This window comes from Trichomycterus rosablanca, chromosome 18 (assembly GCF_030014385.1).
Source record: "Trichomycterus rosablanca isolate fTriRos1 chromosome 18, fTriRos1.hap1, whole genome shotgun sequence".
Taxonomy (NCBI): Eukaryota; Metazoa; Chordata; class Actinopteri; order Siluriformes; family Trichomycteridae; genus Trichomycterus; species Trichomycterus rosablanca.
In genome coordinates this window covers 23,401,361-23,423,210 of record NC_086005.1, presented here as the reverse complement: position 1 = coordinate 23,423,210, position 21,850 = coordinate 23,401,361, and the positions used below count along the sequence as shown (strand labels likewise).

Sequence of the window (21,850 nt, the reverse complement as noted above, 5' to 3'; positions counted from 1 at the left end):
TTTTTAATTAACAATTAAGATTCCCAATTTCAAACATCATACTTCAATTACATTCCTACAGATATTTCAGATCCTCTAAAGTAATCAGCCGTGCCTTTGAATCACGACTCCACTGTAAGCTCCGCACACAAACGTATCACAAAGTATCAAGTTAGCAACTCCTTTCATGTGGGCAACTACTCCATTACTCCATTACTTTCTAACAATGAAACCAGACTAGACAAGCCTGTTTAAATCCCGAGGGACTGAGCGAGAGTGCAGATATAACAATGACCTTTTTATTGGGATCATGAAACGTTAGACGAACAAAAGGCCGAGCAGCTAAAGAGCATCATGACTCTACAGTCAACACACCTGGTCGTGTGGTCACGAGATCAAGCCGGTGTTCACAGAGTGTATGACTGAATAAACACCGAAGCTGAAGATCAGATGAGTGTTTGCTCATTCCAGTAGGGTAAAAACATCAAAGCTTAGTTGTCTGTTCTTTCAATTAAAGTGAATTCCAACATCACTTCAGGTTATACAGACTTAGTTGTAAAAGTTACGTATCAAATCAAATCACTTTTACTGTCACATCACATTAACACAGGTGTGAAAGGTGAGTGAAAATCTTGTGCTAATAGTCCCTCACAGTTGTAATACGCATCAAATACAAAACACACATTTACTTACATACACAATATATACAGGTAAAGCTATACATGTACAGAATAATTTTATGTAGTGTTTTAACATGTCCAGGTAGAGCTACAGCGCCACTGCTAACTATGTCAGATCTTACAATTCCTAAATGTATAAAAAAGAGAAAAAATTTATCTAACATAGGAATCCTCATCTTTTCCCAAGCTAATCTCTATTTAATACCTACAGCATATGTGTAATCATTTGCTGTACGGGTACTAAGATGGTAATGTTAAGATGGTTATGTTTAAATGCACTTATAATGTCATATTATGGGACTATTTTTCTTTCAAGAACACTTAATAAATACTGTTTCGTTCCACTGTCTCAAAGTTGATTCAGTAAGATATCCTTTCTGTGGATGGCTGAAATGGTGAAATGGTTTGCACATTTTGTAACTGTTATTTATGAGCCTCAGATACCGTTATTAGGTTTCTATTATAAGTGCTTTAGATACAGTAATTTTGCTACTGTATTCTGAGTTTTATATTTATGGCCTAAAACATAAAACGATGCATGACAACAACACTATCAAATTAGAAATAATAATTATAATAATAATGAATGCATGTATGTATACTAATAGACAAAAAATTTTAAAAATAGGTGGGTTTACAAAGACTGTGGCAAAGTTCAAGCATCATTTGGCCAGTTGCAAACATTGGGTATTTGGCCATCCCTTTTTTCTATATGTGTTCTAAACATTAAAAAGTTTTAGGTCAAAATGTCTTTGTGACTAAATGGGAGAAATGGACACAATATGACACAGTGAATGATGCCTAAGGTTTGACTGATGTATTTGTATTTTGATAAGGGATACCTGTAACCATGACTGTTATGTTTTTGTTTTTCAATTTCTGTTTGCAACATATGTAACAAATTTTCTCTGTGACGGAATACATATCTCAAATATGTATCTTTTGCTCTATGTATGTATGTATGTAAAAATTTCAAGTTTCAAAAAAAAAAAAAAAAGTTTTAGGTCACCAAAGTTTATCCAAAAGTTGATATTAATCAGTAATAAGACAGTAATAAAGGTAAATGCTAAGGTAAATCTTAATATGTAACTAAAGTAACTAGATATCACATGATTCAGTCATACGTAAACAGAACAGAACAGTGTTTAAAGACCTCCCTTCATTTTATCAGGAACAGCCAAGACCTTTGGCGTCAGTCTGGTTTCTATCTTTTGTGTGCTGTTTTTTTGCCTGTGTGTGTGCGTGTGGGCGCGCAGAGATAAACGGACAGCTCCAGCTGTAGGACTTACCGCTGGAACAGTTGGCTCCTCCCCAGCCGGGTTCACACTGACAGGTGTTGGGGGCAACACAGCGGCCGTGCATGCATTTCTCAGCACAGTGCGCTGAAAAAGGGGTGGGTGGAAGAGGCAGAAAGAGAAAACAAGGGAAAGTTAGGTCAGATTTCATTCTTACAGACAGAGCCAAAGTGAAGATGAGCTAGTGGGAAAAACAAACATCAAACAAACGACAAAATACCACATGTTGATCTGCTGAACAGAGCAGCTACCAGGCTAATACAGAGCAGACTAGGCATCAAAACAAAGATGTTTGGAGTTGAAAAATAGTGACATCCTTGGTTTGGGCACAGAAGTGGCATTCATAGAGACACAAGTTTAAGGTCTTTAGGAATTTAAGCTGAAGAAAGATATGAACGACTGGAGTGAGAAACTTTTATACTTACGAACACACATTTCATTGCTCTCATAGAAACCAGGGCAGCACTGGGACTTGCGGCGATACATGGTCTTGTTTCCTCTCCTGTATGCCGTCTTGTAGCTGACCCTGAATGCAAAATTTGACAGAAAGATGAGAAAATGAGATGGTAATTGGAACACACAACAAGAAATTGGGCGAATTTCTTGTTGTTTGTGATTAACTGGCTAACTGATGTGCCTCACTAATCATTTACTTTTAAAAACTGCTATATGTGGAAGCCCCAGGATATTAGCTGTTTGTTTCTGATATACATAGATGACATTTTTTACAGATAGTAATGCTCACGCAAATATTAACTGAAGCTCTTGACCTATGCCCGTATGCACTGCACTGCTGCTACATGACCGTTTGATTGGATAATTACATGAATGAGCAGGTTTACTGGTGCTTCCAACTGCCAATGAGTGTGTTTTGTACTTCTGTACTTCATGTAAAATGATATAAACATACAGGTTTCCCAACAGTATCTAAAGTATCCAAAGAAAAATGGCATAAATAGAGACTTCAGTAATGAAATCCCAAATCTGTGCTAAAAGCAAGTATATTAGGAGTCAGCCAGCTAGCTTGCTATTTGGGATGGTCAGTTCACATAGGGTCATTTCAAAATTGGATAATCAGTAACTTAACATAGAAATCCATTCATTCATTCATTGTCTGTTTTACCATTGCTTTATCCTATTCAGGGTCGCGGTGGGTCTAATTCACTGAGCAAAAGTACAGGTAACCAGTCCATCACAGGGCAAACACACCCTCATATTTAGGGGGACTTTAAGTATCTCCAATTAGCTTGACTGCATGTCTTTGAACTGTAGGAGGAAACCGGCGCACCCAGAGGACACCCACCAAGCCACCGTGCCACCCTCGACAAAGAAATAATACAAACAAAATGCACTACTGTAAAATACTGGAAAGAATGGAGATTCTCACCTGTGGCGTGTACACTTGAACCATGTGAGAATATCAGTGCAGCTTGTATAGTAGACCTGATCGAATGGGTGTGCATACGACTCCTGGATGGTAACCGAATAACTGTAGTGGGTACACACAAAACACACATTCACATTACACATTACACATTAACAGTCTGTGACTTGTTTATACAGATCATGTGTGGTCCATTAACTCCAGCACAAGTGGCTGATGAGAGCACATGCACTTATAACCGTATTTTAATAAGAGGCCAGGGTTATGGTATTTATGTCAAATGAGAAAGGATTACCGTCAAGTTCTCGGTCACTGTGCATGGGTGGCCTCTAAAGAAAGCTACTGCTGATTCATGTGATTATCACACATGATAGTGATTTAATGCTGGCAAAACCTAGACCACTGAGGTAATATTTCTATTAGAATGCTTGGGCACTGCCCCACTAGCTGTCCCACCCAAAAAATAAATGAAATAAACTAAACTTCCTTGGGACTACATACAATATTTCTCCTCAAAACGTGAACAGCTGTAACACTTCTACAAATCTACAACCAATCTACAATTTCCTGAAAAGTTTGCATATTTTCCATAATACAAATTGATTGTACACATACTGACCATAAACTAACAAGATAAAAAAACAAGGAAAAAAAAGAAAAGTGAATAATGGAGACATGTTTGGGGGACAATCTTGCTCTGCACATTATCATTAAGGAACTGGACTACTGATCAAAAGATCAAGGGTTTTGGCAAGTAATTAATGCGTAAATGTAAACTCGTACACAATTGTCCAAACAGAATCAAATGCAGCAATACTGTATATCTACGATTCAAACACTGATGTGCTCTTTTTATATTCATTATTTGACATGGACATCCACTTGTCCTGCAAGTATTTGCTTATTTATACAACAGTGGTGACTATGTGGCAGTAAGGTAACCTAAACGGTCCAGGCTGAGCCAGGTCACACTTACACTTTGTCACTGCAAGCGCCGCTCCCAAGCCTCCCTTTTCACTGGTACTTAGAAAACTGCAGCTGTTCCGACACGTTACTTGGTGAAAGTAATCTAGCTGGGAAACCAGGCTTTATCTTAGTTCTTTCCAATCTGCTTTAATGGATCCCCCAGACATTTCTTAATTTGGCCAGGGAAATACTCTGCCTACTAAGACTTGGTTACATTGAGGACTGTGATGTGAGTGTATGTTTCTAAAGGTGTGACCAGGTACTCCACAGATGAGATGTTTGATATGAGGTCAGTTTAAAAGCTTATCTACTGTTCAATTTCAAGAAGAAGCATTTTAATAGAAATCACACAGTGTAAACTTAATTTCAACCCAATTAATAAAAGGTTAAGAACCACTGGTCTAGCTCATGGTGAGTCAGTGGTATTAAGTTTTATGTAACGTATAAAAATCTAAATTCTGATTTATTTTCACCTCTAAAAGATGACTGTGTATCTCTGTACTGCATCAGTAAAATGTACAATGATTTACCAACCAATAAGAACAGTAACGAATAGCCAACAGATTTTTTTGTCGTTGTTTATACTTATTTCCAGTGATAGCTCAGTGGTTAAGGTACTGGACTAGTAAACAGAAGGTTGCCGGTTCAAACCCCGCCACCACCAAGTTGCTACTGTTGGGTCCCTGAGCAGGGCCCTTAACCCTCAGTTGCTCATTGTGTGTAAGTTGCTTTGGATAAAAGCGTCTGCTAAATGCTGAAAATGTAAATGTAAATTTCCCACGATCACATTGGTTATATTAATTATTTTGACGAGCCAGCATCTGTGTACATACAGGTGAGATTTCTGAGAACACAGATTTCTAAGAAATATGGTAATACATCTGTAATTTACGACCAGAAAAACTGGGTCTCTATGGGTTACCTTTCCCAGTGGCTGCAGACGTTGGGGTCTTCAAGGTTCAATGATGACGTCACTTCCATGAGGCAGCATGACAGACCCAGTAGCACACAGACACCTCGCCACAGGAGGAGCATCATTATGGAAAATACCTAAAACAGTAAAATATGTAAAATTTTGGTTTTAGTTTTGTATTTGGTTGCAGTCTAAATCTGTACTTGTACTTCTTTAAGCAAACTATCAGCATTGTACATTAGACACTGGATTAGAAATTCAAGAGCTCAAGAGATGTCTTTAAAGTAAACAAAATTACCCACCAATTTGACTGTCAGCAGATAAGATGCCCTCAATCTTATTTCAACCTTTTCCTAGAGTGACATTTACTGGGGTCTTTATGTAAAATTGATTTTGGGGTTTAAAATTCAATTAAGCTGCCTTATTTTAGGGGTTAAGTGAAGGCAGGTCCTTTCAAACCCCTGGGTCATGGGGAGTATACAATATTTTAAGACTACACAACAGTTAAGACAATGAGCCAGACAGCCAATATTGGATAAACTTGGACATGAATATCTAAGGTCTACAGACAGGTGTTTTACTGTAGTCTCTGTCCCGTACAGATCAGTTATGGGAATGATCTGGAAAGTACAAGTAACAATGAGCAGGTCTGTTGTTGTTGTGCTGCTTTGTTGTTGTATTACATTGCAAACACATAAATGGAGAAAGATATTTACATGGAGAATATATGTTTTTCACATTGTCCTAGGCTGTTTAGGTAAAAAGAAAATAAGTAGTCAATCTGATTGTCTGGGCTTCTTAATGTACTTGTTTTGCTCTCAGTGAAGAATACAAGTCTTCAGTCCTTACTGAAAGACAAAAACATCTGATCTGTATCTATTTAATCTGGAGTTTGTACTTAAAAAAAATGCTCTCATAATATTCCCTCAAATTTGTCCATCAATCACATTTTGCTTAGTTATAAACAAGCTAAAGACATCTCATTGCTACTCCTGGAAAATTTTCAGGCCAACCATTTTGACAGATTTAGGGATGTTTCCTTCTGTTGGGGATAATGGCTCTCAATGTAGTTCAGTGGAGTCCTTGAGCCTTAAACATGGCTTTTGATTTCAAGAACTTTTTTCAGTGTTCCTGTAGAATGTTACTGCATTCATGAAAAGGTTGAAGATGGGCTAGGTTCAACATATTCTAGAATTTTAGTAGCTAAATTGTCATACAAATTAAATTTGGTAATATGGTTGATTTAGTAACCAAAGAGGCAATGTTTGCAAAAGTAATGGGTTGAATAATGTATTTCTGGAATAATATTCCTGTAATCATGCTTTACAAATTATGCTGTTTTGTGCAATGCCATGTTTTGTTTTATTATCTAAAATTATTCAGTGTGACATGTACAATAATAAAATGAATTGCTTTTTCACAGCTCTGATGCAAAAACACGCAGCTGCATGCAACATTGGGGCATGCAATCTATCTTCCTCATCTAGTGAATGACTGTATTAGTGCTATGCTAATTACAATATCGAAACCAGGTCGTTCTTTCCTGCTGAGCAGATCCCTGCTGTTGGACTGACAGAGCTTAAACAAAAACATCTACCATCAACAGTCACGTCACATCTCAGCCAGCAATGCTGGGTAAAAAAACAGCCTATGTGGGATAAAATGTTGGAAAGCTTGTAAAGCGAATATATTTCCATTATAACGTTAATCTCACCTCAGTATTTATATTACTAGCCAATATGTAATTCATTCATTATTATCCAACAGGTCAGGAGCATATCACTGAAACACTGAGAACAACCTGGACAGGGCACCAGTTCATCACAGAGAGCTAAATGATACCAACACCACCTGCTGTGCCAGCCATTTCTAATTAGCTTAGGAGATAGTACTGTAAGTGTCAAACATAATGAAACACATTCAAAATATTAAGTGCTTTTTAATGTATTTTATCTAGGGTTAGGTGTGGACATATTCCTTTTAAACTGATGCTCAACAGAAGCTCAGCCAAATACAAGTATATGTTACCATTAAAAAAAAAAATTATAATCATAAGACAGTAAAATAAATTAGTTAATTAACATGCAATAGTCACTGAACTGAATAAGAATCAACTGTTTCAATGCTGTTCGTTTCTACTTACTGTATTACAACCAAAACACAATACGAGTCTTTCTTTAAGTTTTCATTACGATAAACCCCTGCAGCAGTTGAGTTTCCCCAGGTCTGGAGCTTCTCGTTACAATAGAATCAGCACCATTTGACAGCGTACAGCTTTAAGTTAACCCGCACAGACTGGTAAAAGAGGGTAAAAGTGTGGGACCGGGCTGCTTTCATCAGTGTGAATAGGAGCAGCAGCGCTCGTCCCGCTCTGGTTTCACGTAACTGTCTGGACACAGCTGCAGCAGCAAAGCCCTGAACAACTGGGCAAAGGGGGGTCACAAAAACAAGGGTGCTGCTGTGGTGTCTGGAAAGGTTCGTACACGCTGGAGCCTGGAGAAGGGGGATTTGGGGACTTTGATACACAAAACTGAATCCCATAAGCAACCCAATGACCGGTTGTAAGCCCAGACTGAAGCACTTCAAGCTGAAGACGGTCGACAGATGGGGCAACCCTACACACAAGGGCTCCACTTTGGTGAACAGCAGTGTTGAATGTTAAATGTTCTCTGGATTTAGAGATTAAAAACACAAGCGTATTATATTTTAATTTCAGAAAATGGCCCTACTAAGTGAAACTAATTGTTAAAATTTTTATTATTAAGATGTAGCCAGATTAATCTCTCTGTCAGTATAAAGTATCGCAGTTAGGATCGATAAAATTTCTGAGCTCCTGTATGCACAACACGGGTTTCCAATGATGTTTCCAGTGAAGTAGGGGACTGTCAAGGCCATTCCAAAAGTTTTGGCTTGTGTGGCTTAGTGAATTCGACCACTTTCCAGCTTCAGTTTCTTGACCAACAGTTTCGCTGCTAAGTAAGTATTGTTAAGGAAAAACAAAATCACCTGAATATTAGTTTTATGCTGTTTAAGTACAGAGATAAGCAACATGTCTGTCATTAAGCTGTTGTAAAGCTGATGTAACTACACAAAAAACAACAGTTAGCACAGAATGGAGGTTCCAAACTCCAACACCCAATGTGATAATGGCTAGAGCAGTATAAACGGAGGGCCATAATATCTGTTACTTGATCTTCAGCTATTCCACTGCTGTAAGAACCCACATTCATGCAATAAATTCTTACAATCCAGTCAACTATAATCTTTATTTCCATTTATCATCTCGCCTTATTTTTCCCTGACAGTATCAATTAGCTTCACTTCATATGATCAATTAGATGTTTCAGGAAGCCAATGGTTATTGAGTGCTAGAACTATGTTAAGAAAGAAAGTCAGATTGTTTATTACACTGTTGAAATTCTTGACACAAAGAACTTGTCAAATAAGTTCTAATAAGTTAAATAAGGTTAACTTAGTTAAATAGGTTCTACGACTTATCGTCTATAGAGACAATAATGTCCAGGTTTTTGTATAAACTATAAAAACAAATATAATGTACTGTAACTGTGCATAAACAGAAACTATTCTTTCAAAAAGATATAGTTCATCTATTTTTACTTAAAAACAAGTTGCTCTAACTTTTGCATAACCGCTACTGCAGTAAGCAACACTGCAATACCCACTCACATCTGTTAAAAAGTTCAACACATGCAACTGGAATTACTGAAGAACTTTGATACGAAGCCCAGGGACAAGTTCAGTCCAACCAACACAACCTCTCAACCAGTGCTGTGTTATAATCAGGACCAAATAAGAGTCAGAATTAAAGAAAAAAGACAGAACCCAGGTCTATAATTCTGTCCTGTGGTGAGAGTGGTAGTAGCAGTAAAAGTAAGAGCAGTAGGTTGGGATAACAGTGCTTAAACAAACACAGCTGACAGACAGAGAAAGTCTTTAAATTCACCTGCTGCATTTATCTGTATTACACACAACACACAGGGTCAAGTATCTTGAACCCATATAATGCAAATTCTTCACTCTGTAGTCATCAGACGTGGTTCTAACAGTTCTGGTACACTTCTCTCCTTTCCCTCCTCTCCCTGCTCACTGCTGCTGGGCTGTAGTTTTTTTACATGGTGTGTTTGGGTTTGATTGTGACAAATTAAACGTCTTCACTTAATTAAAGCTTGTATCTGGTTAAACACAATTCAAATGACATACAGCAGTCATGTACATTGTGAATCCAGTAAAGCTGTCATCTAGGAAGGCAAAAGAGATCCCAGAAAACAACATACATAACAACAGATGTCTCTTCTCACATCAAGAGGACTTAGGGAAACCCTTTAGCCTGCAGTCTGCCTGTCTGACATTTCTTTTTTAAATCCTGGATGATGCCCAAATCTTTTGAGATAATTTTATGTGGACGGATGTATCAAATGTAAGAACTTTTTGGTTAAGGGTCTTACTAAACATGGATAAAGTGAGGTGAGGTGTAACTGGGTTAAGTAGCAAAACAGTGATTCAAAATACAAAAGCAAGTCTGCGTCCGACTTAAAAGTAACAGAATTGAAGTTTTGAAGTGTCCTAGACTTGTGGAAAGACCTAAAATGAGGCGTTTATGCCTGAAAACCTGAAAACCTGGAAAACGTATCTGCAATATGCAAATTCATGGGCTCAGTGGGTAAGATTCGCTGAGTAAAAGGCAGGAAACACACTGGACAGGTCGCCAGCCCATCACAGAGCAAACAAACACATTATTTGGTAGCACCAATTTTTCACACAGAAAGGTCCACGACCGCTCCACCTGGGAATCAAACCCAGAACGTTCTTGCTCTGAGGCGACAGGGCTACCCATCGAGCCACCGTGCCAACCCTTAAACATCAATGTGAAAGACTTATATCAAATTATAGAGTGATCACTTCCAGTCTGTGCTGCTAAAGCAATCAGATACTTAGCAAGGGTGTTATGTAAAGGCATGGGTCCAGCCCATCAGTTTTCGCCTAACCAAGAGAGCAGTTGAAAACACTTGTGTCTGTTCAATGCCCATTCAAAAATGAGCTCTGGGGCACAATCATGTCAGCGCAGTGCTCAGAGCGGCCAATGAAAATGCACATAGGCCTACGCCAAGATGTTTATTAAATTAGCTAGCCGTAGTCATCACAGTTCTGTTTGCCACCACTAATAGCAAGGCAATATGATGAATCAAGTCAACAATTTAATACAAGTTAAATTTTTAATTAAAAAATAAACTAAAAATAAATGTATTAATGTTTGGTGAACTTCAACAAAAAAGTTATCGACAAGGTTTCCCAGATGAAAGATCTTACATCTTCAATAATGATATTATTGATACTGCCCATATAAGGTTTATTGTGCCTTACCAGGCTTTCTGTGACAGAGATACCACTGTATCTCTCAGGTGGAAATTTCTAGAAATCAGATGTACTTAGTGAATTTGATACACAGTACACTGTAACAGCACTCCTCTAATGATCTGCAATATATAAATCTCTAAATTTCTATGGCCATATCTAGTCCAAACTGCTTATGGTAAAGAAGCAACTGCTTAATATTTGTTCTGCTTGGTGAGAACAGAAGCAGGTGCCCATGCCCGAAAAAAAATTCTGTCCTGACATAATTAGTTTTCAAGTCACAGGCTGCTTGCTGTCTGGTCTTTTCAGAACATGTAGGCAGTAATGGAGGGGCACTTTAGGGGCAAAGCCACTCAGGGGGCTAATTAAAAACTACAGCCTGCTGCATTAAACCACTCGTTCAGTGAAATATCCTCAGTTCTCTTTTTATATGGACAGGTGGTGCCTCAGGCGTGCATCTTAAGATTGGATTCTTTCCTGGTGCCATCAGATGCTTCTTTTTGACCTTTGGGTTTGCAACCAGCAGATAAATGAGGGATCTTCTGCACTTTTATATTTCTGTTGGAAAATCCAAACGGTGAGGGTGGGAGGAGTAGTAACTGATCGTGTCTGAGAGACTGAGAGACGCTTATAGTCCGGATTTAGCACCATCTAATTTACACCGTTTTGGATGCTCAAAGAAGCTTTAAGGGGAAGAAGATTTTCATGTGGTGATGATGTGAAAGCAGCGGTGCATCAGTGGCTACGAGCTCAACCAAAAACATTATTTGCTGATGGCATTAAAATGGTATGACGCTGGGAAAAATACATCGCAAAGGAAGGTGACTGTGTAGAAAAGTGATGTACAATATTTGACAACCTGACCATACTTCAAACACCTGACCTCAGCAACTCATTACAAATATGTTTTGTCAATGTAACACGCTGGGGGTTTCTGTTTTAGCACTAAAATAAATCTTGAATTTCATTCCCTTGTGTTTAATCAATTTACCAAATGTTAAGTCTTGCAGACGTCGTCTTAGCCCCAGACTGGAAGATTCCAGACGAGTGTAAGCTGGAGACAGCATTTGGCCTGACCTAAGTAGGTCTGAAAATAAGCGTTGTGTCTACTAGACTAATACGGCATGTTTCCTACCCTTAAGTGCACTAGGAGAGCGTGGAGAGGAAATATGGGATTACCCGATTCACTTAAGAATGGCTTGTGATTCAAACACAAGGACAGACGTGAGGGCTTGCATCATCTCAAGTGATGAGTGAACATAAGTGATGCTTATAATAAAATAAATGGTAGGGAGAGTGAGAAATCTTTCACTGTAAATATTTGACTGTCTAACACTTAATTAAAGTACATTTATTTTATTAAAATTACTAAAAAACCACACAGACACCAAAAGAATATGTCCACACAGAACTGAACCTGGTTGCTCACCCAGGGAATCAAACTCAGGCCCTTCTTGCTGCCCACTGTGACATCCAACAATATTCACACATAATTACAAATGTAACAGCTTAATTTTACATCTGTCAGTTGTAAGTGCTGATAATACTGATGTTGTCTGGGAGCAACAACTGCTCAGCCATGATCGTTAGACAGTAAAACTCTTAAAAGTCTGCCAGGGTCAATGAGTGCCTCTGAAAGCTGCATGGCATTGACCAATTCACCAAGCCATCTGGTAAATACTGCAATGTGTGCCTGTCAGTCAAAAAACATCTCTCTTTGGCTTTTCCTGCAAGTCTGCCCTCCTGAAGTAAAACAACTGCAAATTCAGTTTATTTTCAGATCCAAAACTGTGTGAATAAAGCAAAAGCTCTATGACTGGATATATATCACATTCCACACAACTCAACAGGGATCACAGCTGTTCCTAGTCAGTCAATACGGGCACACAACTGCCCCAAGTTTTTCTTTTTTGTCTGTTGGCCTGGGTGGTTTCCTAATAAAAAGAACTGTGTAAAATTATTCACGGAACCTGTTTACCTTCTCCGACGGAGCCTGTGTGTCCGTTAACTTGCATATCTTTACTGTAGAATACCAGTTTTAAATCAAGAAACAAACAAAACCAAACCGTTCGCCATGGCCTGGCGTATTTTTATCTTCCACAAAGCGGAAAACTGAAGCTCAATGATGACAAGCCCTTTAATTATACCAGGGAATAATGCTGTTTTTATTGCTACCAGCTGGAGCAGCCTGCCACTCCCATAAACAAAGAACACAGCAAAATAATATAAACAGGATAGATTTTTATCTTCCGCAAGTGTTTTATTCATTCGTTCACTTTTACAGAACTGCACAACATGGAAATGCCACCTTGAAACCACCTGGCCAAAATCAATCAATCACGAGGAATCATGAACTCATGCATTTCATGACTTACACACATATAGGTACCTCTGTTACACTAAGCATCTGCAAGGTAAGCTTAAGGAGTGTCAATAAACACTTGGTCAATAAACACCTCTTGTTCTACACAAGGGTGGCTTGGTGGGTAGCACCATCGCCCAACAGCAAGAAGGTCCTGGGTTTAATTCCCAGGTGAATTAGAAGTCAAGTTCACCTAGGTGTGAGTGTGTTTGCCCTGTGATGGACTGGCGACCTGTCCGGGGTGTTTCTTGCTTTTCGCCCAGTGGATCGGACCCACCACGACCCCAATAAGACAAAGTGGTGGTAATACAGACAATGAATTGTACACATAAGGCATATTGTTTGTTCTTATCTTTTAATCTACAGTGTGTGTTCAGGAATTCATTATTCTAAGCATCTATCCATTCAACATAACCATCCATTTATTTATCATTTATCTATCTACACAACCCTCATTTTATCCATTTATCATCATCAATCACAATCAATCCTTCCACTTTTCTGTCCATTCATTCATCCATTAATCCAGCCATTGATCATCCATTCAGCCATATAAATTTAGATATTAAACTAGAGATTTGCCAAACATTGTTTCCATCCATATCACCCACCCAATCTCAGACTTAGAAATCTACAAATCTCCATGCAAATATATTCATCTATTTATGCATCCCTCCAACCATCCATTCACACATCCATCCTGTTTATCTCAGACATAAACCTTAACATAACTGGACTCCAAATCTGCCAAGCTATTCCTCACAAAGAGCTCAACACATCCTTAACTGCAGCTGTTTCAGAGCAGACATACGTAAAATCCAAGATGACCTGAGAGGACAAAGCAAGCTGATTAAAGATCACAGTGATTGTTAATGTAAGGATGTGCTGCCAAACTGTGTAGTACACTCGTTTAAGAATGCTTGGTTAGAAAATTGGTAAGTGCATTTAATTAGTCAACACTTAGCATGCTTTAAATCATAAGTTACTTACGGATTTACTTTAATTTACCCTTAAGTGCACAAAATGTAAACAAAGCATTGCTACATTGCTGTTTTTTCTTTCTCTTACTCTTACTCTTAAAAGAGCATGATGTGTAATCAAACAGCATGAGCTTTGGCCTGTGCACAGACAGTATGCTGGTCCATTCAAAACAATTCACATGACTGTGAACTGCACACAGGGACAAAGCGTACCGCAGCAGTGTCTTCTATTCTAGTGCCAAGCCCTGAGGACACTGTCCTAAATGAAAATAGCTTTGCCATAGATGTCTGAATGCTTCGGTTCATTTCAGTGATGTGTAACGTGTTCTATCTGTTAAGCCATCACTAAAACTTCAGTGTTTTAGAACCCACAGCAAAGAGCAGAAGTGTAAATCAGCATCATGAAATATATCTACCTCTTATTAAAATACACTGCTTGCTAAGAAAATTTATTAATTAACCTTTTTCTATCTTACGGCCAGCCCCACTGGCCCGGACCAAAATGTTGGCTGGCCTGTGGGTGGAACTCTCTACATATTTATCCACAGGCCACTGCTGCTGGCCCATACCATTGACATCTACGAAAGTGATTATTCAATCACCTATATGTAATCCAAGATCTATTTTGACCATTGACATCTACGAAAGTGATTATTCAATCACCTATATGTAATCCAAGATCTATTTTGTGGAATTTACTGTTCACCAATGGTCAACTCTATTTTAATAACCATGAATGCAGTTTGTTCATAACATGTAAACAGTTTGGTGACGACCTTTTCTCTATGCACAAATCAATGTCGATTAATACATGATTGGTGTGGAAGAAATTTGGTATAAATGAACCAGAAGACCCAACCTCAACCCTACTGAACACCTATAGGATGAATTGGAACAACAGACACACTTTGAAATCTCATGAAGAGCCCTGCCATAAAGATTGAGTCTGTTGTAACTGCAAATAAGGAGGAGCAACTCCATATTAATGGCCATGGCTTCGAAAAGGGATGTTACGCTCATGGTCAGGTGTCAACATACTTTTGGCCATACAGTGTGTATATGAAAGCTTCAAAGTTCAGGACCTTCACAGAGGTTCATTGGGTCTATTAAATGACATTACATTTTACTCCTAGGTTATTATCAGCAACCCCCACCATCACCAAACAAAAACATTTGGAGGCTCACAATTATGACCATTTTTACCATGGTATTAACCATCATTGACAGCTCACTCGCGAACCTTCACAAATCAGCCCTGATTGTGCACAGTATTAATCTAACCAAAAGGTTGACAGATACACACTTTGCTGCCTTGTTTACAGAAGGTTTAGACTAAGAATTTAAAGCACTGTGATAAAAAAGGTGTTGTTACACCTACTGTAATGCCAGTGCACCAAAAACCATATAGCATTTCTTTTTGGAAGCTTCATCACAGCAGAAAGTCAAAATGCAGTAAATTCTGCAATACTCATAACTTATATGTAAACAGGAGAACATGCAAACTCACATTCTACCTTGGAACTGAAGCACTGTTGCTTCCCAGCACCTTCTTATCCTTCTAGCCCTGACTATGTTAATTAAACACACTTAATTACCTGTATTGGTGCTATAAGTATTAATAGTATGATTAATTTCATTTGCTTTTGATAGACCCTGTTACACAAGAATGAATTGCAGTGTTAATTTTCAGTTGTTTTTGCTAAGTCTGTAAAAGCTGCTTTTTATCTTCTTCTTCTTGTACCTCAGCTTTTGTCCCGTTTTTCGGTTACGGGGTCGGCATTTCCGACTTCTTCCTGTTAGGGGTCGCCGGCAGGACTTGGCACAGTTTTTTATGCCGGATGCCCTTCCTGACACAACCCTCCATATTTATCCGGGCTTGGGACAGGCACTACAATGCACTGGTCTGTGCATCCCAGCGGCTAGGTATCTATGGGACAATTCAGTGTCTTCAATTAGACTAGCGGCATGTATTTGGACTGTGGGAGGAAACCGGAGCACCCGGAGGAAACCCACACAGACACGGGGAGAACATGCAAACTCCGCACAGAAAGGACCCGGACCGTCCCACCTGGGGATCGAACCCAGGACCTTCTCGCTGTGAGGCGACAGTGCTACCCAGTTAGCCACCGTGCCGCCCGTAAAAGCTGCTTTTTATACTTAATTCTAAACTATTCTTAAGGAAAATCTTGTTTGTAAACATAAATAAACTGCTATTAAAGAGGTGTTGCAGTATTGGCTAGTCTGTCCAGAAGATTTTACTTTTCTTTGAGGTTGTCTTTACTAATTTTAATGTGTGAAGAGGGAACTGTGAAAAATATACAAATGTAAACAACTTTATCAGGACTGTATCAGGGGTTTAAAACATGGACACAACCATCCAAGGTCTTGCCTACATTCAATCCTTACAGTGTCTGTGTTTTATCATTCAGTTACTGGCTATTATATTTACAAATTGTCTTATTTATATGATTTATTAATTCAAACAGCTTCCATAAGGTGAAGAAACAACAAACTTTTTAAAATATGTGCTAAATATTTTTAACAACTGGGTTTAATTTTGTAAATAAGCATTATAATTATAAATGAACTCAAAATCTGGCTTTTGATATTTATGACTTAATACTGCTAAAATGACGAAAAATGAAGCATTTTACTTTGAAAAAATAAAAAATAAAAATAATAAGTTTAGACCCCACTTACCAGTTCTTCCAACCTATGAGACACTACTTGACAGCTCTAACTCATAGATCCAAACTGTCACAAAGCTCCCACGGATCAAAGTTTCCTCGAATAACGCTCAACAAACACGAAACTTTTTTTGTATATATATCCACAAATGTCCACCAATGTAATATCACCTTATAAAATCTGTAAAACAATAAAAGCTGAAAGTGTTTAGCAGAAGTGAAACAGATACAGTTCAGGCAGCATCCTCAGACTGAATGAACTAAGTGGGTGAGAGTGAGAGCAGGCAGTGAAAGTTCCTTCATTGTTCAGGTCTGCTCAGTTCATTAACATAGCATTACAGAGACACTTTACCCGGCCAAACAATGTAAACAAGAACATTTTAAATGCACATCAAGTCCATACTTTACATAAAACAAGTTCTGTATAACCTGCGACTTAAATACGATTTAAATTCTGTCGCACAAATAAATAAACAAAGCGAACGCTTGAGTAGACTATTTAGCATGATGTTGAATATAATCGAAAAATGGGGCTATATTACTTAACAAATGTATTTCCTATGAATAAACTTACACTCTGTATTAAAAATATAAACATGCAAAAAATTCACTTTTTAAAGTAACCGACTTTATATCGACATCTGCGCGTTTGTCATAATAGTGGTATAGTAAACAAAAGTAATGGCGCCGCCTAGTGTTCAACCAATCGAACAACCTCATTGGGTAGATAGATAGATAGATAGATAGATAGATAGATAGATAGATAGATAGATAGATAGATAGATAGATAGATAGATAGATAGATAGATAGATAGATAGATAGATAGATAGATAGATAGATAGATAGATAGATAGATAGATAGATAGATAGATAGATAGCTTTATTAATCCCAAAGGGAAAATCAGTTATTACAGCAGCTCCAGTTACATTAAAGCAAAAAGTATTAAAGTACAAAGAATTAAAGAACACAAGTAATGTTGTACACACTATGTAATTGAATAAATAGAAAATAGATGTGTTTATCTGAAAACTTGAACGAGTTTGCATGTTCTCCTTCTCATGGAGTTCCTCCAAATCCGGAGACATGGCTACAAGGCTTATGAATTGCCCTATAATGTGTGTGTGTGTGTGTGTGTGTGTGTGTGTGTGTGTGTGTGTGTGTGTGTGTGTTGAGAATAAATGTGCAGAGTTAAACAGATTCTCTCTTTGCCTGCAATCTCCTTCATCCAATATATCACAAAGACAGGGGGATTAACATTGTCTTGGATTAACATTATCTGTAGTTATGTTAAAAGTATGTTAAAGTAACATTTAAAACATTTAAAAATGTTTTTGGGTTTGTTCTTTAACTTGTATTAAATGTCTTGAGAATATTAAGAAAACTGACAAAATACTGACAAAATAACGTTGAAGGAACGTTCTAATAAAACATTCACACAACCAAAATGGAACGTTTGGGGAACGTTCTCAGAACGTAATTTTGTTAGCTGGGATGTCAGTTTGAACACAGCTGCTGTACTGCGCATGTGCAGAGTTATGACGGTAGATGGCGATATTTACCGAATAATTTAAGCAATGTTACCACGTGAGTCCCTGATCAAACCGGGAATAAAAATACACTAATATTTAGGTGATTTAAAACATTTCTGGCTTAGTCGAAAAAATCTAAGACAAATTACCGTTTATAAATACGGTTCAATTTATTTTACTGCATGAGCTTTTATTATGATTAACAAACGTTAGTTTCACAGGAAGTGCTCTCGTGTTCGCTTCCTGCTCGGATACCATAATCATAACAAGTACAGTTATTCCAAATGACTTGCATAATATGTTTGTAAATGTGTTCTGTATTTTTCTTTGTCTAATCGTACTAACTTATATTTACTGTACATTTTAATTCACTTTAAAGCATGCTATTAGTGTAGTATTTAATGTAGGATAACTTCACAGCATGTACAGTTGCATGCAAAGTGTAACTGTATATACTCTTTTATTTTTAGAAGTCTCAGAACTAGGTTAACTCTTCAGGCTTTATTTCAAGAATCAATCATTGTTATTAGGAACTGGCAGATGGTGACAGTTCCAGAGTATAAATGATGTGACTCTTTAAACCTTGTGCTAACACTTGGGCTTCTCTAAGCAACTAACTGAGAATCTGAAAATGATAAGTGATGCCTACAAAAGCACCTGTCTAGGGAAGGCTACAAGAGGATGAAGTGTCTCCAGCTCATACTGTCCACTGTCATTACAGTAAAATGACACTTAATAAAAATGTGGAGCTTCTTTTTGGTTGTTTATGTTTTGTCCAGCCCTGTTAATCAGCATAAAATTACTCTAATACACTTTACAGGCATGTTCACACAGCTTCCAAAGCTCCATCATCACATGAAGTATCACATTAGGTTCATTCGGAGCTTCTGTTCACAGAGACCCTTACCTGTTTTAACTCTCTTCACCAAGGTAAATATACCTGACTAAGAAACTTGTGATTTTATTGTGATATCTGTTTTACATGCCATAAAAAATAAGCTGATTTTTAATTTATTTGTTTTTGACAGGATCCATGTCCTTTATGTGACGAAGCCAAAGAAGTGCTTGAACCGTATAAACACAGAGTAAGACCATTTGAACAATTTGAATCAGTTGAATGTACCACATGTACAATCGTATGTGATTAACCAAGCATCACACCCATGTTATTAAACATAACATCCTCAAGTTTGGGCATTAATTTGAGTTAGTAGCCTTTCCTGCTACAGTGGCCTGTACTCCAATGGAAAAAAAAACATTCAGCAGATTTTGGTATAGAGTATTAGTGAGGTCAAGCACTAATTTCAAAGTTGACAATCCAGTTCATCCTAAATGTGTTTGATGGGATTATGGCCAGGGCTTCATGAAAGCCAGATAATTTTTTTCTACATTAAGTTATTCAAGGGCTTGATTGAGATTGCTTTCCTTTACTTAGTGAACTGTGATTTTTTTTCCAGTTTATTACTCTGTAGTGAGCAATGCACCTGAGGACAATAGTTTTTTCCAGCCCCGTGCTTCAGCACTTGGCAGTCCAATGCTGTAAGCTGGTATGGCCTAAGGTTTTACAGCTAGGCAGCCATTGCATTCCAGTGCAGTGCGTTTTGATTACCTTGCAATACCTGACATACTGACTAATCACTAAACTTAAGTTATGGAAATTATGTCTACACATGACATCATATGCCTGGTGGCAATGGGTGTGGCTAACAGAATACTTATCCACATACTACTGGTCATGATGAGTACATTTGCTGTTTATACTATTCATTATCCAATTTTTTAATAATGTGGTTGCACTTGTTTAGTTTGTGTTACAGGAGGTTGACATTACTCTTCCTGAAAACATTGTGTGGTATGACAGATACAAGTATGACATCCCGGTGTTTCATCTGAATGGACAGTTTTTGATGATGCATCGAGTGAACACAAAGATCTTGGAAAAGCAGCTGTCCAAATCAGAGAAAGAACCTGTATAATTATGCACACATTTAATGTTAACCTGTAACATAGCTCAGAGTTAAGTGCAGCTTCACGATTTTGGGTTTTATGCTCATTGTACAGATCTATTTAAAGTCTTTAGTTTACATTTGATTATATGGTATTAGGTATTATTATAAGGTGAAGTCAGTGCTAAACAGCAAACCTGTTTTCTCTGTATCTGCATGTCTATGTTTTTCCCACCTTCCAGAAACATGCAGTGCACAAATGTATTTGTCTAATACAACATATTGGAAACATAAACCATTAACTATTAAATGTGCCTAAAGTTCTGCGACTGCCACAGTTGTTTATTTTTACTCTGTTACATTGAACAAACGAGCAGTAGCCATATTTCTGTTCGCTGTAGATAATGGGTTACTTAAAAAATAAATTAAAAATAGATTCTAGGGCTGGGCGGTATGATGGTACAATCAGTATATCGTCTTTGATTTCTCATACGGTGTGAATTTTTCATATACCGCCATATCGTAACAGAGTTCATTTTAACAGCTGTAAACTTCAAAAGGCAGCAAATCATATAATATTGTTCGCCGCTGAAAGCACTATGGAGCGCCTTGCAGATTAAGTAGTTAGCCAGTTAGCATTAACATGACAGTGTTAACAGAGGAGAGAGGTTTCCTCAATATGGTGAAAAAAATAAACAAAAACAGATGGAGGATGAAGAGAGGAAGACGAAATATGCACCTGAAGAACCTGCCAAAGAAATGAGGCATGTCGGCAGTTTAGAACTAAAATAAAGCAATAAGCCACGAGAGGCCGTACGTTACTGTGATTTTAGCACGGGGATGACGTCTAAAACTTCTTTCCCCGTGCTAAAATCATATCAGTAATGTACGGTCTCGAGTGGCTTATTGCTTTTATAAAACGGCGGTCAACATAAAATATAATAAATACAACAATGTTTCATTCATAAATGTATTTATTGTGTATAAACTTACAATAAAGCATTCTTCCGCGACGCAAAATAGTTCGATTAACAGTGTTGCTAGGCAACATGGCGAAAATAACATAATTTTTTTCTATTCAGTGGCGTATTAATATGGAATGATGTGAGGTGGTCATAGGTGTGCGTTTATCGGGGATTTTACGACGGCTTCCAGAGTGGTAGAGAGAACAGAGTGGCGACACTCCCATAGGGAACCGTTGGAAAGGGGGCGGGACATATTTTCTGTGCAGCTTCCGGGTTGTGGAGCTCTGTATAGTTCCAAATGTCCCATAGAGCCTCATTCATTTCCACTACTTATCAAAAATTTTTAGCTGTTTGTTGCTTTGTTTTAAAAAAAATATGAATTTAATGTCATTAATATACTTAATACTGTTATTGTTTAGCATTTGCTCAGCACTAAATGTTACATGTTTATCTTAATTAATAGGTATAACTGAATTTAGCTTAGTCAGTTAAGCTTAATTAATGACACTAGAGTCTTTTCACCTAAAATTGATTAATTAAAAGTTGATTAATCAAGAGTCTTGTTACAGAAATGACAATAAAACATCAGAGCCATAATAAATCATGCTACTTTTACTTTCATACTTAAGTACATTTGAAGGTAAATTTAGTTTAGTACTTTAGTGGAGGTATTTTTACTTTTACTACTACTTTTACTGGAGTAATATGTTACCTTGGATATCTCTACTTCAACTCAGCTACATGGTTTGTGTACCTTGTCCACCACATACATTAGACAAAATGAACTAG

General features: G+C 37.7%; 2 protein-coding genes across 4 annotated transcripts in view; one reads left to right on the top strand and one right to left on the bottom strand.

Annotated features, from left to right (window-relative positions):
• megf10 (multiple EGF-like-domains 10) overlaps nucleotides 1-16,660 on the bottom strand; it is a 42,568-nt gene extending 25,908 nt beyond the window's left edge. The window contains exons 1-5 of the mRNA XM_063013569.1: nucleotides 16,633-16,660; nucleotides 5,227-5,354; nucleotides 3,342-3,443; nucleotides 2,380-2,480; nucleotides 1,949-2,041 (exon numbers count right to left, since the gene is read on the bottom strand). Coding sequence (XP_062869639.1) covers nucleotides 1,949-2,041; nucleotides 2,380-2,480; nucleotides 3,342-3,443; nucleotides 5,227-5,342 — 412 coding nt within the window. The 5' untranslated portion in view covers nucleotides 5,343-5,354; nucleotides 16,633-16,660. The remainder of the gene's footprint in view (nucleotides 1-1,948; nucleotides 2,042-2,379; nucleotides 2,481-3,341; nucleotides 3,444-5,226; nucleotides 5,355-16,632) is intronic.
• A 1,546-nt stretch (nucleotides 16,661-18,206) lies between these two features.
• Nucleotides 18,207-20,420, top strand: c18h5orf63 (chromosome 18 C5orf63 homolog). 3 transcript variants are annotated; one of them, XM_063014285.1, is made up of 4 exons: nucleotides 18,207-18,250; nucleotides 18,971-19,080; nucleotides 19,179-19,235; nucleotides 19,956-20,420. In XM_063014285.1, the coding sequence occupies exons 2-4, from the start codon at nucleotides 18,973-18,975 to the stop codon at nucleotides 20,124-20,126; spliced, it is 336 nt and encodes a 111-aa protein (XP_062870355.1). In that variant the 5' UTR covers nucleotides 18,207-18,250; nucleotides 18,971-18,972; the 3' UTR covers nucleotides 20,127-20,420. The 3 variants fall into 3 exon arrangements, with proteins under 3 accessions (XP_062870355.1, XP_062870354.1, XP_062870353.1); XM_063014284.1 differs by lacking the exon at nucleotides 18,207-18,250 and adding an exon at nucleotides 18,364-18,419; XM_063014283.1 differs by lacking the exon at nucleotides 18,207-18,250 and having other exon boundaries at nucleotides 18,561-19,080.
• The last annotated feature ends 1,430 nt before the right edge of the window (nucleotides 20,421-21,850 follow it).

Bases quoted from the DNA above. Each gene is read 5' to 3' on its own strand.
- c18h5orf63 (XM_063014283.1), top strand. From the start codon at position 18,892: ATGTGGAGCTTCTTTTTGGTTGTTTATGTTTTGTCCAGCCCTGTTAAT. The intron at 19,081-19,178 runs GTAAATATACCT...TGTTTTTGACAG, and splicing joins TTTTAACTCTCTTCACCAAG to GATCCATGTCCTTTATGTGA. The intron at 19,236-19,955 runs GTAAGACCATTT...GCACTTGTTTAG, and splicing joins TTGAACCGTATAAACACAGA to TTTGTGTTACAGGAGGTTGA.